Here is a 16,078-nt window from a genome sequence, read left to right as displayed (position 1 = left end):
CAATTATTTAGACATTGAGAGTCAAAGAGTTAAGGCTTTATAAACCGTTGACATAAATTGTCAATATCACGTATCAAACTATACAAAGGAAGTATCCTTCATTCAACAAATCATACCTGTTTTTACTGTTCATTTGCTAGTCTCTTTGTAACACGCTAATTCAAAAGTCTAAATCACTGAATTTTGACTCTAAGGCCTGGTCTACACTGGGGGCGGGGGGTCGATCTAAGGTATGCAACTTCAGCTACGTGAATAGCATAGCTGAAGTCGAAGTACCTTAGCTCGAATTACTTACCCGTCCTCATGGCGCGGGATCAACGTCCGCGGCTCCCCCGTCGACTCCGCTACCGCCACTCGCTCCGGTGGTGTTCCGGAGTCGACGGGAGCGCGTTCGGGGTTCAATATATCGCGTCTAGATGAGACGCGATATATCGAACTCCGAGAAATCGATTGCTACCCGCCAATCCGGCGGGTAGTGAAGACGTACCCTAAGTTCTCAAACAGCATTTTCCTTACTTCCCTGACCTGTACATTTAGATTATTATAGAAGGAAATATATTTTCATTGGTTAGTATGTGTACAGTGCAATCGGTGTTTACTGACATCTAATCCTTCCAAGCCTGCTTACTATAAAGTGGAATTTGTGTGTACATGTATTTTAAAGTGTCCTGTTTTCCATGCAGAGAGCAGGAAAGGCAGAGTACTTGAACACAGAGGGAGAACCTGAAGATTAAGTGGCTCTGTCTCTTTGCTAACTATCAGGGGGTAGCCGTGTTAGTCTGTATCCTCAAAAACTATCTATGTCTATCCACAACTAACTGTGTCTGCTGTTGGAGGGTGGCCGGATTTTGTGTTTGTTTTTGAGCACTATCCACATAAACAGCCTCAGTTGGTTAGGGTTTCCAGCCTTCCAGATTGTTCTGGAGTCTCCAGGATTCAAAGATTAATCTTTAATTAAAGATGATGTCATGTGATGAAACCTCCAGGAATGCGTCCAACCAAAATTGGCAACCCTAATAGCTGGGAGCACAAGATGTCACAATATAAGGTTTCATGATCTGTCTTAAACAGGAGGTGTTGAGTAAAGAAATCATCTGCAGCTATAGTGCAAAACAAAGGAGCCTCTATGCAGCTTGAATCCCAGCTTTGTCTCCCTTGTTTGCCAGGGACCACACCTTGTTTGGAACTCTATTCAGCAAACAGTGACATCTAGTGGTTGAGTCATATATTGCAAACCAACATTACACAGAAGAATGAAATACCGATGATATTGTCTAATACTGCAATACTCTTGCAAAGGCACCTTGTCATTTGTGTTGGAGAAGAGCAGCACTCCTTAGCTTTGGGAGGTTTGATGAACTGGATGCATGATTTTTGCTGTGTCGAGGTCACCCGAAGGCCAAGGGTTTGTTGAAGGCTTCCCAACAGAGCCAAGTTGCAGTGTTGCTACTATGTGGGGGTTGGGCAGCCCTGGAGAGAGCACCCATTGAGATTCAGGGGGCTCTGTGCCCGCTCCTCACCAAGCAGCATGGAGGGGAGAGCCAACACAGAGCCTGCTGCAGGAGCTCTGGCCCCTGTGCCGGTCCAGGGATGGTAGTTGCAACTGCAGGGCTGCCCTACGTCCTGCGCAAAAAAGTTGGAGGCTAGATCCAACTCCCAAAGTTTCATAGAGGTCCCCACTCCAGCTTTGCCGCAAGGAGAAGAGGGTGAGAATTTCACCTTCTGTGCATGTATGAGGGGGAAATGCAATAAACATCTCATGTGTCTGCTCTCTTCTTAACCAATTTGTGCACAGTAAAAAGGCTTGGCTGGCCCTTGCGTTGCCCTAGTGGAACTGGCGTAAAACTGGAGCAAAGAAGTGGCTAATCAGGCCTTTTGGGAAGGTCTTTGTTCATGCAAGTCATGATCAGTAGAATGCGTGAAGCTAGTTTGATCCTAATCAGTTACTAACAAGAACTTGAGGTGAGGGGAGTTGTGCATTGAAAGATCTGTGTGTAGGCGGGCACTGTTTTCATTTCTGGATACTTGACTTTCTCTAACCATCTTAAAAAAAACAACAAAACAAAAACAAACAAAAAAATCCCCAGCCCCAAACCACAACCACAGAGGGTTGCAAATATAGTTAATAAGAAACAGGAATGGCCTGCAATTGTAATCAACATTAGCTTTGCTGTAACTGAATTCATCTGCTATTTTTATAGTTAGATAAACTGGCATTTTAATCACTGGTGTTTATTGGCCTTGTCACATTTGTAAATTACAGTCACAGATCTGGAAATCTATGTAAACAGCAGAGAATTTTTTTTTTTTCAGATGTGGCTTCCGCAGTGACTTTAATGGATGAAATCATGCTCCCCCAAGTGAATGGATGGGTGTCTTGCTTCTCTTTCCTCCTGTTAGGTACTTATTCCATGGCTGCGGCAAGAAATGCAAATACACTGCTAGAGCTGAGCCCCCAGGAGTATTTCAGCAGCTTGCAGCCGGGAAGAGCATCCCTGGTTTATTTTAGTCGAGCCGGTATGTATTTTAAACGTATGCGTTTTCATTATCCTGGCTTCGCAGGAGAAATAAGCAACTCGAGGGGAAAGCCTCACGTGCTCGTGAGAGCGAATAACGTAGCTGTGGAACAGGCTCTTTGGTAATGGTGAAAATCAGATGGTCACAGTTCTTGGAAAACTTGAAACCCTAAATAGTTTGAAAGAACATCTCTCAGAGCAGGAATTTACCAACCCCCCGGCATATTCCCAATGATCATAGAAATGTGTGGAGGTGAACGCTTTCCTATAGTTGTTCCTGTTGGAGGCACCCATCCTGCAGGTTGAGCTGCCTGGGCAGATCTCTGTGTCTTTGTCAGACCTCTGTTGCCTTCATCGGAGCTCTGAGTGCACGTAAGGAACTCCTCCTGTGGACTAGCTTGCCAAAAGGGGGTTGTATTTCTCTCCAAAAGTGCCTCCTTGGGGAAACAGGAAGTAACATTGCCCCTCTCTGTAAAATGGGAAACTGAGGCAAATAAGGCCAGCATGTCATACCCGTATCTGTGTTGACTAGTAGCTTATGCCACAAGTAGCCCTGCTGAAATCAGTGGGGAGGCTTGTGTAGCAAGCTACTACTCAGTGCAAGTAAGGGTAACTCAGTCTGGTCCAGAGAGATTAGGGGACATTAGGTTTTGTTCTAGCTACTCTACCTGATAATCAAGAGAACCAGAGATATAGAGAAACCAGCTCTTATTGGTGTTTCAGTTTCTCCAGGTGTCCGTCTGTTTCTGGAACAGCTAGAGAACTCGGTTGGAGCTCTCCAAGACTATGGGATCTCTGTTGTGAAGGTAAATGAACATGTCATTTATTTTCCTAGCTGAGAAATGTAGACTCCTCAATAACGCGGCTGTTATCTGGTGGGGCTGTAATTCTGATCACATGGGCATGCGGGACAGTTCTCCGTACAGATGGTTATGTTGTCACTGTCTGCGTAACAGATGTATTAATGTGTCCACAGCAGACAATTATCTCTAAACTGCAGCACTAGCAGTCCTAAGTAGCTAGTTGAGCAGGTGCTGTTGTCATCTGTCCGACCCTGCTCTCTGTTGGCTCTCTGCTCTCAGAAGTAGCTCTCAGCTGGCAACCCCCCAGCTTGCATGGAACTCCATTAAGCTCAGTTGGGTTCCGTGTGAGTGCAGGGGTCTCCCTGCATGCATCGTGGCCAGGGACTCCTATGATGTATCCCCTCCCATCTTTAGTAGAGGAGGTCATGGTGCATCATGGACAATATAATTCAAGCCCTGCCTGGATAGCTCAGTGGTTTGAGCATTGGCCTGCTAAAGCCAGGGTTGTGAGTTCAATCCTTGAGGAGGCCACTCAGGAATCTGGGGCAAAAATTGGTCCTGCTAGTGAAGGCAGGGGGCTGGACTTGATGACCTTTCAAGGTCCCTTCCAGTTCTAGGAGATTGGTATATCTCCAATTATTACCTATTACAGAGGACAATGGGGGGAGGCACAACAGCAGCATTTCTAAATGGTAATATTTTCAATATTCAGGTTTTGGCTGAAAAAATCTACATTTACCGTGGGGGGAAAAAACACCATTTTGCAACCAACTGAACCTTTAATCCTTATCCTGAGGCAGGTTCAGCTTTCTAAAAGATGACCTTTTGGCTGAAATTTCACATGCTTGCTTTCAGTCCAGAGATTTTGAGAAGTATAAAGAAATTTTCCTTGGCCTTTTCTGTTAAGACAGAACTGTTATCTAGGCAAATTAGTACATTGCAATCAAACATAGTTTGGGCTTACTATAGGAGTGACTGGGTGAAACTGAATGAAGGCAGCTAAATTATGTTTGTTTGAGAACCATGACTTGGAATTTCCTGACTTTTGTGCTTGTAAAATCTTAATCGTAACACTGGATCCCATTCACATTATCACTTAATTGCATTTTTGCCTGTACAGTAGGTTTTAAAAGTTCTCTTTCATACAGTTGGACCATAAAATGCTTCCAACTTTATATATTTGTAGATATCTGTCTGTGTGTCAAGATTTATAACAACTTGTTTTAAATATCCAGGTTAATTGTCTCAAAGAAGATGTGTCAAGATATTGTGGGAAAGAAAATGCCTTAATGAAAGCTTACCTGTTCAGGTGAATGGAGTTTTATTGCATGCTGGTGACTAAATAAAATACTGTTTTTGAAAGGTTCTCTGTTGCAAGGTTTTAAGAAAACCACATCAGCAAGCTGACATGTCCGGCACTGGAAGGCTGTAGCAACGAAGGAGACACTTTCCACCATGATCCTTTGAAACTAGTGGAAAGACTTCCATTTTAGGTCAGGCCCATCAGTAGCAGACAAGCTGGCTGCCAGTTCTAGAAGCCTCTCAGATTATCCAGGAAGTACAGGGAGGAACCTTTATCTTTCAATGACGAATCAGTATGGAAAATTCAATTTAAAATCGTGGCTTAGGTGAATAGCTGGAGTGGATACTACAAGTCGCTCTTATAGAGTCCTAGAAATGTAGGACTGGAAGGGACCTCAAGAGGTCATCTGGTCTACCCCCTTCACCCCCCCATGCCCAGGTAGGATTAGGTATCCCTAGATAGATCACTGCCCTTGATGGGAATGGAAGGAATGGGTTAAACCTTACAAGAGGTGCCTGGGTGAATTTAGTGTGATTTTCTTGACTTTGTTGGAGATAAGTTGCTTGGTGTTATTCTGGAGGAAGCAAATATTTATACAAGGCAACTGCAGTCGTTTTACACCAAGAACTGGCGTGTAAGTGAACACTGTTTTGTTTCTTTTTAACAAACCAGGAGGCTGAAGTTACAAGGAACAGAGACAAGAGTCTGCTAAACTGCAGGATTTCATTATGGGGAAAAAACTGGACTGCATCTCCCATGGTTATATGACTGCATGCACCATGGTTATTTGACTCCCTTGAGGCACTGTAGAGGTTCAGCCAGAGGTCAGACCATGATGCATCATGGGAAATGTAGTCCAGCCAGGGAGCCTGGCCCATGGAGGAGAATGGGGGCTGAGGTTCAGGAGCTATTGACCTGATCAAAAATGAAATATTTCATTTAGATTTTCCTGGTGAAAAACTGAAAATATTTGGCAAAAATATTTTGTGAAAATTGGATTTTCAGTTGAAAAACAGTTTGATGAAAAATTCCCAGTCAGCTCTACCTTCTGTGGCCCCGCCACCACTAGAGGGAGACAGAGCACCACTCAGCAGAGTGAGTGTGGGTTACATTTGCTCACCACTGATCAGACTCCATACCTGACAAAGGATCTGATGCAAAGTGCACTGAAGTTAATGCAAAGTGGGCTAATACAGGATTCGTTCTGGATCTCTTGCAGGCTTGTTAGATTGAGGACACCACCAAAAGCACCTAAGTGAGTTAGGTGCCCAACTCCCATAGATTTTCATATCCCTTGCACAAATGCTTTCCTTTTAACTGACCTGTCCCATTTAAGAGGAGTCTCTTGTCTGCTCTCAGATGAGCATTTTGGGCGAGGTCTGTCTAAAAGATAAATGCACTAATTCAACCAAAGGCATTGAGCTCAGTGCAGGATTTCTATGGCCTGTTATGCTGGAGATCAGATCAGAATAATCCCTTTTGGGCTTAGAATCTGCAAAAAGCATCAGGAACTAGGAAGTACAGCTACATGGATAAATAACCTCTATGTTGATTTATGACTTGGTTGGTTGTTCTCTTTCTCAGAGGTAACGTATTGCTCAGAGAATTCCCCACAGATGCCCTGTTCGACGTGAATGCCATTGTAGCCAATACCCTGTTGTAAGTAGAGCGAACATTCATCTGTGTGAAATCATTTGCTTTGTTTTTTCACTTGTTGCCTGAAGCTTTGCATAAACATGAACTCAGTACATCCTGAGGGACTATTTTCAGCTGAGCTGAAGTTGGCCTCTCTGTTGGTGCAATTTAGCCCTGCAAAATGAATTACAGGGGCAAATCGGAGCAGTTGCATCTGCTGCTTCATGAGGCAGGTAGCCAGAGGTGCACCTGCTCTGGTCTGTGCCTGCAGTTGTGGGTGAAAATTCTGGTTTCTTTTGAAGAATGCTGTAAATGAGATTCTTATGTCTTCTCAGTGCCCTCCTCTTTAATGAAGTTAAATATATTACAACGCTGGTGGAGCTTCAGAATCTAGAAAATTCTCTGAAGGGAAGATCAAATGTCGTCTTTGCCTATGTGCCAGCAATTGGAACACCAGGTACTAAAATCAACCTTCCATCTTAATATCCCTTCAAGAGCTTTTTCTGGTTTTTGATAAGATAGTGCAGAACTGAGTTTCTGACCCAGATCGCCAAACATCTTGGTTTCTTTTTTAAAAGAAAGATCCATTTCACCATGCAGAGTATACTGAAATGCATGCCAATTAGTCAGGCGTGTATTTTTTATGCCGATTCTGAAAATCTGGGCCGTAATATTTAGCATGGGTGAGGTAGTGGGCTAAGAATGTATTAACTCGAGCCCATTTTATTTTTTTTTTTTTTTTTTTAGAGCACAGAGCAGTAATGGAAGCTGCTTTTGTATATGGTACTGCCCACCAGTTTGTTTTAACCACAGAGGCGGCGCTGGCGAAGGACATTGGGTGGGTATCGCGGTCAGAGGAAGGGACTCATCTGAACTGCTTATGCTGTTGGTTTGGTTTGGTCACAGTCCCAGGTGGGAAGAAATGCAGACCCAGGTTCTGAGTGCCCCATAAATAGCCCCGTTGAAATGAACGAGACTACTCGTGGAGGAGAGAACTCTTTGCTGTAAATGTGGCAGAATCTGTTTGTTTGCGGTTGGAGCAGCAGACACGGGTGAACCAAGTTAGTTTCAGTAGAACTAGCACAAGCCTTTGCCCTAATGTTGAACTGAAAATGCAGCTGTGCTCCAAAGCCTGTAAAAACCATCTGGGATGGCACACTGGCAGCTTCTCACTGATTTCCCTAGCAAATGAAGTCACTTTACCCGTGAAGAGCTGGTTTTTCTGAATGCCAGGCCTGCAGCTATCCTGGTGTCTGAGGGCCAAGCTTTGTTCTTCAGGGCTTGTGTCTTTTCCTCCTCAACTGGCTGTGGTGCCCATCTCTCATCCTGGATGTTTTAACCCCCCAACTTTACAACGTTAAGCAACCCCTGAAAGTCAGACCAGGGAGAGCTGGTGGCTCTGTCAGTCACACACGGAACCAGAGGTCAGGATTCTGGGGATGAGGGGGGGAGGGACAGAGCACTAAAGTGAGGAAGCTGATGTTTCTGGGTGGAAGATCAGACCAATCTGTGCACCCTATTCTGTAAGGCATTGAGCCACCTCGGCTTCTGTTGATGTCAGCGGGATCAGAACCTATTTTCCCAGCACTCGATAGACTGGCACAGTTTCTGTCTACGTGCCGACGTGGCTCCTATTACTGGAGAGTCGGAGCGCTTCGCATACATCAATGAATTCAGTCTCACCCTGAGGTGGGGGAAGTATCGTCCCCGCTTCACAGACAGGGGTAGGAAGGCACGGAGAGATGATGTGACTAGCCCAGGGTTACACAGGCAGGTTGTGGCAGAGTTGGGACTTGCACCCAGCTCTCCTGAGTTCCAGGCCAGACACAAGGCCGTCTTTTATTCAGCAGCCCCAGGGATGGTTTAACATGGCAAATTGGCAACTGGGGCCACCCTGCACCACTGAAGCTCTGTGTCCCTTTGACACGTGGATTCTACTGAGCTTTCCAGCTTTAAAAACCATGGGCTGAAATCCTGAAGTCAGTGGGAGTTTTCCATTGATTTTCGTGGGGCCAGGGTATGACCTCTGGTCCCTTGTCGCTGTTTCGTAGTGATGTGCTATAGACATCATTGGCTCCGTGGGACTCTCCCAAAGCACAGCTAATGCCACCCATTCCTTTGTGTCACATGGAAACTTGCAACGGTTTCCAGAAGTGACTTGTGCCGCCGATCCCGGATCAGCAATGAAATACACGGCCCCCCTGACAAAACGGAGTCGGGAATGCTGCCTGGCTTCCTCCCCGTCGGGCCCCGGAGCCTGAGGAGCTGCTCTCGAGCTCAGCTGGTGCAGTGTCAGTGCGTTTCCCTTAGTTTTGCTTCTTTCAAAGGGAATCCTGCTTGACCTTGGTTGGACTATGTGATGCAAACAATCCGCAGTCAGTGCTAGTTTGGTTGGACAGGGGGAGATTCTCCTCCAGGCCAGGTCCCCTCTCAGTGAGCCTCTCCCACCCTCCTGCTTATTGTTTGAAACATTCAAGCTACAAATTGAGAGAGATTAATTTTCGGGACAATTCACAAGCCTTTTCAGTCACACTGAGGTGGGCTCTGATGGGAGCCCCTTGATTTGGCTGCAGGTTGAACGTCACTCAACCAGTCGCCCCCCCTCTGCTTTTGAGAGCACAGACTTGCAGATCTGGTGGGGAAGGGAGGGAGGGACAGCTCTGAGGCACCTCCCCCCAGGAGGACTCGGACAAAGTGCAGCACTTTTGAATGCAGCAGGCCTGCTGTCACCTTTCGGAGTAAAGCTGCACTGTTAGTCCGCCAGCTGCAGCATAAAGAGACAGGGAGTGTAGGTGCTCATGGGGGTGCTCCTGGCTCAGCAGGGCCCGCAGCTATTGCAGAGGGACATACGGCGCTCAGTCCTCTGCTGGTGTGAATTAGTGCAGCAACCCTGATTTCACTGGAGCTGAACCAGTTCACACCCGCTGAGGATCTGGCCCAAAGCTTTACGACAATACAGTACGTCTGTGGGTGTTGGAAAACGCCGGGAATCTGCGTCTGGCTCACTCTGAAAAACCTCACCCAGATTAGACTGGATGGGACTATCACACCGGTTGGTGTATGTTTTTTAGGCAGTTCTGTGACCTTGGGGGTCATAGGGGCTGAGCACCTCGCAACAACAGCGCTAGTATCCCTGTTTTAGGCACAGCGGACAAGGCACACAGCAACTTCCCCCGAGCAGCATGGGCACTCTGTGGTCAAGCAGGGAACGGACCCTCGGTCTCCCAGCTGCTAAGCTAGGGCCCTAGCCAGGGGACCAAACCGCCACTTAGTAAACTGGAATCTAAACAAGCTATTTCCTTAGGGCCAGGCCTGGTTCCACTGAAGTCAATGAGTGTAAGGTGGTGACCAGATGAGAGACGTGAAATATCGGGGTGTGGGGGGAGGGGGCGGAGCAAAAAAAAAACAAAACCCAAGAGCTGATGGCGGAGGAAAAAACAAAAACAAAAGGAAAAACAAACAGACAAAAAGAAACCCAAGAGCTGCTGGAGCATAGGAAAAATTGGTGGGGGCTGAGCACCCACTGGCAGCTCCACTCCCCACCCCCCCGCCCCAGCTCACCTTCGCTCTGCCTCCACCTCCCCTGAGCTGGCTGCCGCGTCCTGCTTCTCCTCCCTACCTCCAGCGCTTGCGCCGCCGTACAGCTGACTGGCGCAAGCCTGGGAGGGAGGGGTGAGGAGGAGGAATGCGGCGTGCTTAGGGAAGAGGCGGGGCCAGGGTGGGGATTTGGGGAGGGATCCAATGGGGGGAGGGAGGGGCGGAGTCGGGGCGGCGCCAGGGTGGAGTGGGGGCGCGAGCCCCCTCTGCATGTGCGCCAGAGGGCAAAATATAGGGACAATTCGCGTCCCAACTGATGTTCGGGACAAACAAGTAAATATCGGGACAATCCCGATAAAGTCGGGACCTCTAGTCACCCTACCTGAGTGTAAGGCACCATGGAAGTCAAGTGATGGCCACACATGAACACTATTCTGAGGCAGGGTGCAGAGAAGTCAGTGCTTAACGGGTTCCCTTTAGAGAGTGGTGGTGTGGCTTTGGCCCATCCAATGGATGCTCCAGTTCAACCACTATTTGTTGGGCTTGAGGACAGTTCGTTCCCTCGAGTGCAGGAATCCCTAGGTGACATTCTATGGCCTGGCTTATGCAGGACGTCAGAGTGGATGATGGAAAAGAGGAGACTAAGGGGGGACATGATAGAGGTATATAAAATCATGAGTGATGTTGAGAAAGTGGATAAAAAAAAAATTATACTTATTCCCATAATACAAGAACTACTAGGGGTGAAATGAAATTAATTAAGGCAGCAAAAAAAAAAAAAAAAGAAGTCTCTTTCTTCTTCATCACAGTCAAACCAACTTGGAACTCCTTAGGAGAGGAGGTGGGCTGGGACTATAACTAAACAAAAAGGGGGACTGACTGGATATCATGGGGGGTGGCTAAGTCCCAAAATGGCTATTAGCCAGATGGGTAAGAATGGGCCTCTAGCCTCTGTAGAGGATGGAGATGGATGGGATGGCAGAGAGAGATCATCATTGCATTGTAGGTTAGGTCCTCAGGGCACCTGGCATTGGGCACTGTGGGTGGTTGACAGACAGGGATGGACCTTTGGTCTGACCCGGTACGGCCTTTCTTATGTTCTTATAATGATCTCTTCTGGCCTTAATATCAAGGAGACTAGGAGATCTCCAGCATGAGGTTGTGCACTTGCACCTTGGGCACAAGGAGGGGTGAAGGGAAGGAGAGTGTCAGCTGGATCCTGGTCCTGTTGAAGTAAATGGGAATTTTGCTCTTGCTTGCATTTTCCCAAGATGCAGCCTGTTATGTTCACATGCTTATGTGGAGCGCTCAGGTGAACACTTTGATTGGCTTCCACGTTCCACAATTATTGCCTTGTCCTCACTTGTGAACACAGAGACTTGACATTTGAAAAACTCCCTGGAAAGGTTTGGGATTCAGCTCATTGCATCATTTCTTGGCTCCCCGTTAACATCCCCCCTGCCTTTCCAAGCTAGTGATATTGCCTAAACTTGGGTGGGTGACTATAAAGGAATAGCTGGAATTAAATACATTTGACAGAGTTCATAGACTATCAGGGTTGGAAGGGACCTCAGGAGGTCATCTAGTCCAACTCCTGCTCAAAGCAGGACCAATCCCCAAACAGATTTTTGCCCCAGATCCCTAAATGACCCCTCAAGGATTCAGCTCATAACTCTTGGTTTAGCAGGCCAGTGCTCAAACCACTGAGCTATCCCTCCCTCCCCTGAGTGGCTGCCCTGGCTGGATCACTGAGAGGAGACACGGGGGCATGTACCCGGCGCTGTGACAAACACAATCTCAGTGTGTTGTTTTTCTCCTCTAGCCATGAAGATTCTGATGCATTGTCTGCTCGACTCTTCTTCTGCCACTGTCAGCGGGTCCCAGATCTGACCCAGCCGTGTAGGAGGACTCCGATGGGGCAATCACTGACCACGCTGAACATCCACACGTATCTCAAACTGATGGCAGCACCCATTGTGGTATGGGTTTAAATGAGACTCGCCACCATCTGCTCTGCAGGAAAGCAGTCGAGGCTAGCCTGCAGCTGGGGCAGGTAGCCCAGAACAACTCCATGCGCAAGACGTGGGGTGTAAATCTTGACCCCACTACAGTCAATGGCAAAACTCCCACTGGTTTCAGGGGGGATTGGGTTGGATCCCTGGGCTTTAGTGTGTTGGTTGGGAGCCCTGCAGAGGGTATTGTACCCTCCAGAGGGGCAGGGGAGAGAGAGAACTCAGGACCCTGCCTCAGAGCTCTGCAGAGGGTGTTTATGTCCCTGCAGACATTCAAGGGCAGATGCTCTGGCTGTGTAAATTGACTTCCATGGGTTCACATCAGCAGAGACTGCCCCCAACCTCTGTGGCTGCAAGGTGCCTGGGTCAGTGCAACCGCAGCGTTAGATCCCCTCCGCTGAGCTAGATGTGGGGAAACAGGTCAGAAGGAGCCCCCCCAAGGGGCATGGGACACCCTTCATTGGGGCGTGCTGTGCCCTGGCACAGTCAGGCAGAAGATCAGTCATGCCTGGGTCTGTCATGCAGAAGATCAGTGGTCATGTGCTGGCTGCAGCAGCGTGATGAAGACAGGGAGGGAAAAAGAATCCAGGTCGTAGTGCGCATTCCGGGTGGGATTTTCTAAGCCACCGTAGGGATTAGGGTGCTGGGGGGCGGTCAATGGTCACAGATCATACGGTGCAGCTTCTTAATAGTGAGGGTAAATAACCATTGGAGCAACTGACCTAGGGGTGTGGTGGATTCTCCATCACCGGCAATTTTAAAATCTGGATTGGATGTTTTTCCCAAAAGATCTGCTCCAGTTTAACCACGCCGCTTGGACTTGAAGCAGGAATCAAGTGAGGGAAGACCCGTGGCTTGGGTTATGCAGGAGGTCAGATTAGATGATCACAGTGGTCTCTTCTGGTCTTAAAAATCTATGAATGTTTCCTCCTAAATTGTCAGCATTTCAATGCACAAGATGCTCCCCCATTTAAATATCAACCCTAATGGGTGTATTCAGGTGGCAATGTTCCAGATGTTGGTTTTGGGGTGATTGGATCCTATTTATTTAGGATAAACAAAGATAGTAACTCATTATCTACTTTGCATAACTTATCTAAAATCTAAGTTTGTTGATCACCTATGTGTGATCACTAACATACACTCTGAAGATATTAAACCATTTAATTGTATCTCTTCTCTAGACTGAAGTTGCTGAAGATCCAGAAAAGGTTTCAACTGTTCACCTACAGCTCGGGCTGCCACTGGTATTTATTCTCAGTCAGAAGGAGACCTATGAAGTTGATAAGAGAACTGCTGAGTTTGTTGCATGGCAGCTGCTGGGGAAAGCAGGAGTTGCCCTCTTGTCAAGGTATTTAAGCTTAGTAATATTATGGTCTCCTATGAGCAATCCTTCTTTTGAAGGCGACTTATATCTTTGTGTTGTATTCAAGCCGACTAACAAGTGCTACACATTCTGTTCTGTTACACTGGTATAGATTCAGAATAACCAGTGAAGTCAGTGGAATTACACTGGATTTATAGAAGAGTAAATGAGAACAGAACAGGGCCCTTGACAAGTTGTCAAGTTATTGGTCTCTGCATGCAGAGCTGTTTTGCTGACTCATCTTGGCAGTCAGACCAGGCTGGCCTCATTAGCGTCAGCCCAGGAATATAAAAGGGTTTATGCCTCTCTCCAAGTCGGAGGGACTGTATGGTAACACAGGAAGGAGAAATGGCCAATTTGGAAAGAAGCTCAGACAAAGGATTGTGTTTTGTTCTTAAATTATAAGTAAAGGAAAACCCAGAAAGGGACAAGAGTCGTGGAGCGTATGCTGGGCTGGGCTCTCTGCACGACAGAACTCCCAAGTAGGATCTGTTTGCTATTTGTGATGCTATTGGAAGACCCTGTGCTTTTGCAGCCTGGTAACTCTGAACTCTAAGGCATCTCATGGCAATGTGCTTGCACTCTGTGAGGATTGGGAACAGGGTGATGGCCGCGCACTTTGCAAAAGCCCTGACTGCTGACCTCTCAGAAGTTGCACTGTGGCAGCTTGTGCAGAGCCTTTCCTTCTGGGTTTGGCTTTGGTCATCCATCAGAGTCCTCTCTGGTGCCTGCTGGAACTATCTCCGGGGCTCCTGGCAGCCTCGGCAGCCTCAGTAGCCACTAGTCTAACTCTGCTCTCCCTGCAGCCAGTGGTAAAACTCCCTCTGACTTCAGTGGGAGCAGAGTCAGGCCAATGCCACTTTTGAAATCCGTGCCCTTCAAAACGGCACCGCTAGAATTCACGCGCTTCTCTGCTTTACTCGGAAAGAAACATACAAGACACAGTGGCCTAGATTCAGGGCTGCGGCTGAGCAGCCTCTCAGCTCAGGAGGGGGTGGGCAAAGGGAGCCTGTTATCTTCCCCAATTAGGGGGCAGACGCTGGCACTACCCCTATGCTGCTAGAGAAGCACCAGTGCCCACGAGTGAGGCAGTACCCAGGGGAGAATGTTTATCCATGACACCGTTTAACATCTGATTTATATTTTGAAAGGGACTCCGTAGAGCTGAACGTTCTTCTCCGGTCTAACGTAGCCCTCAAGACAGCAGAAGAGGTTAGTTGTTGTATTTATTCATGACGCGATTGGTTCACGTTTAATCCGATTGCTTTAACATAGTGCACTTCCCGGTAGAAGTTCGAGGTGTTATTTTTTCACGATTGTTTTCCTCGCTGTTCTTTAACCAATCCCCTTGGATGCGTAAAACTGACATTTCTTCCCTTATCAATGCATAACGGCACGGGCTCGTTAGTGTAGGGCTGCTCATGGCTACTGACGCTGAACTACTGGCCAGGTCTACACTATAAACGTACATCGGTATAAGTACGTCACTCAGGGGTGTGAAAAATCCACCACCCAGCGCGACACAGTTCTACCCACCTAACGCCCCCGTGCAGACAGCGCTGTGTCGATGGGAGAGCTCCTCCTGCCCACATTGTGTTACCTGCACACATTAGGGCACCAGGATAAGGCCTTCGTCTGCAGCCAGATTAAAAGAGCAGCCAAGCAGCAGCATTAGCTGAGAAGCAGGAAATCACATCCTCACCTGCCATCTAAATGACATTAAAACAAAGTAAGACCTGGCTGTGAAGAAGGAGACCCTGTCCTAATGGCACCCACTAGCACCAGATAAAGACAGATCTTAAGATGGTTAAAGAAAACTTAGTTTGACAGCATCTGTCTGGCAAGAAATCACATATCAATAGTTGTGGTTGTGAAATCCTCATTTCTGTATTGTTTTGTCACTACCTCCTCTCGCGGAGGTGGATTCGTTATACGGGGGGAGGGATAGCTCAGTGTTTTGAGCGTTGGCCTGCTAAACCCGCAGTTGTGAGCTCAATCCTTGAGGGGGCCATTTAGGGATCTGGGGCAAAAATCTGTCTGGGGGTTGGTCCTGCTTTGAGCAGGCAGTTGGACTAGATACCTCCTGAGGTCCCTTCCCACCCTGATATTCTATGACGCTCTCCTGTCACCGTAGGAGAGTCTTCACAGAAGTGCTGGAGCACCGTTGGTGTAGACCTGTCCTGTGTGAGTTAAGAGAAAGCAAGCGTTATACAAGGCTGTAACAGGGTGGCTCACCCCTTAACAGCTGGGGCTGGCCAACCTTGGTCACAAACCAAGTCACACCTGGGAGAGACCAGGGCGGTGGCTTTATAAGGAGCAGCAGGAGGATGTGGTGGGGGGAGTTCAGGAGAGGGTGAAGATGGAGACACTGAGGGAGCTGCGACAGAGGAGCCCAGTGGAGCAGGAGGATCATGTGGGAAACCCAGATGGAATTTGGTCCTAGAAGTTTGGGGTGAGAAGGCTGAGCTCCTGCAAGGGACGGCTGGGAGAGGAGCTGGGGACAGAAGCAGAGCTCTGGCTGGGAGAGGAAGCCTCAGAGCTAAGTGTGGCCTGCTGGGTGGTGAAGGGCTTTATTCTGGCACCCTGAGGATTGCTAAGAACAGCTTTTGTTATTACAGCAGCCCTCAGCAGGTGGTGTGTTACCCATTTGAAAGCCTGCTTGTGTAGGGGGTTAAACGGGATCATAGAATCATAGAATCTCAGGGTTGGAAGGGACCTCAGGAGGTATCTAGTCCAACCCCCTGCTCAAAGCAGGACCAAACCCAACTAAATCATCCCAGATGACAGTAAGGGCAAGATTAGCTTTGCAGAATTTTTGTCATCAATGAGATGCAATAGCCAGAAAGAAAACAGGTGGACTTTCAGAACTCGTATTGAGTTTATAGGGCAGACAGTTAGAAAACCCT

At 47.7% G+C, this 16,078-nt stretch overlaps 1 protein-coding gene across 3 annotated transcripts in view; it reads left to right on the top strand.

The window, feature by feature from the left end:
- Positions 1-16,078, top strand: part of TXNDC16 (thioredoxin domain containing 16) — a 63,682-nt gene that overhangs the window by 8,770 nt on the left and 38,834 nt on the right. For all 3 annotated transcript variants that reach the window (XM_039535288.1, XM_039535286.1, XM_039535285.1), the window contains 9 exons: positions 2,314-2,517; positions 3,240-3,322; positions 4,555-4,628; positions 6,207-6,281; positions 6,593-6,714; positions 7,005-7,095; positions 11,617-11,773; positions 12,991-13,157; positions 14,324-14,384. In XM_039535288.1, the coding sequence (XP_039391222.1) occupies positions 2,337-2,517; positions 3,240-3,322; positions 4,555-4,628; positions 6,207-6,281; positions 6,593-6,714; positions 7,005-7,095; positions 11,617-11,773; positions 12,991-13,157; positions 14,324-14,384 (1,011 nt within the window). In that variant the 5' untranslated portion in view covers positions 2,314-2,336. The remainder of the gene's footprint in view (positions 1-2,313; positions 2,518-3,239; positions 3,323-4,554; positions 4,629-6,206; positions 6,282-6,592; positions 6,715-7,004; positions 7,096-11,616; positions 11,774-12,990; positions 13,158-14,323; positions 14,385-16,078) is intronic.

The sequence above is a fragment of the Mauremys reevesii genome, linkage group 4, assembly GCF_016161935.1.
Source record: "Mauremys reevesii isolate NIE-2019 linkage group 4, ASM1616193v1, whole genome shotgun sequence".
In the NCBI taxonomy this organism is placed as follows: domain Eukaryota; kingdom Metazoa; phylum Chordata; order Testudines; family Geoemydidae; genus Mauremys; species Mauremys reevesii.
Note: the sequence above shows the minus strand (reverse complement) of the source record. Positions and strands in the feature narration are given on the sequence as shown.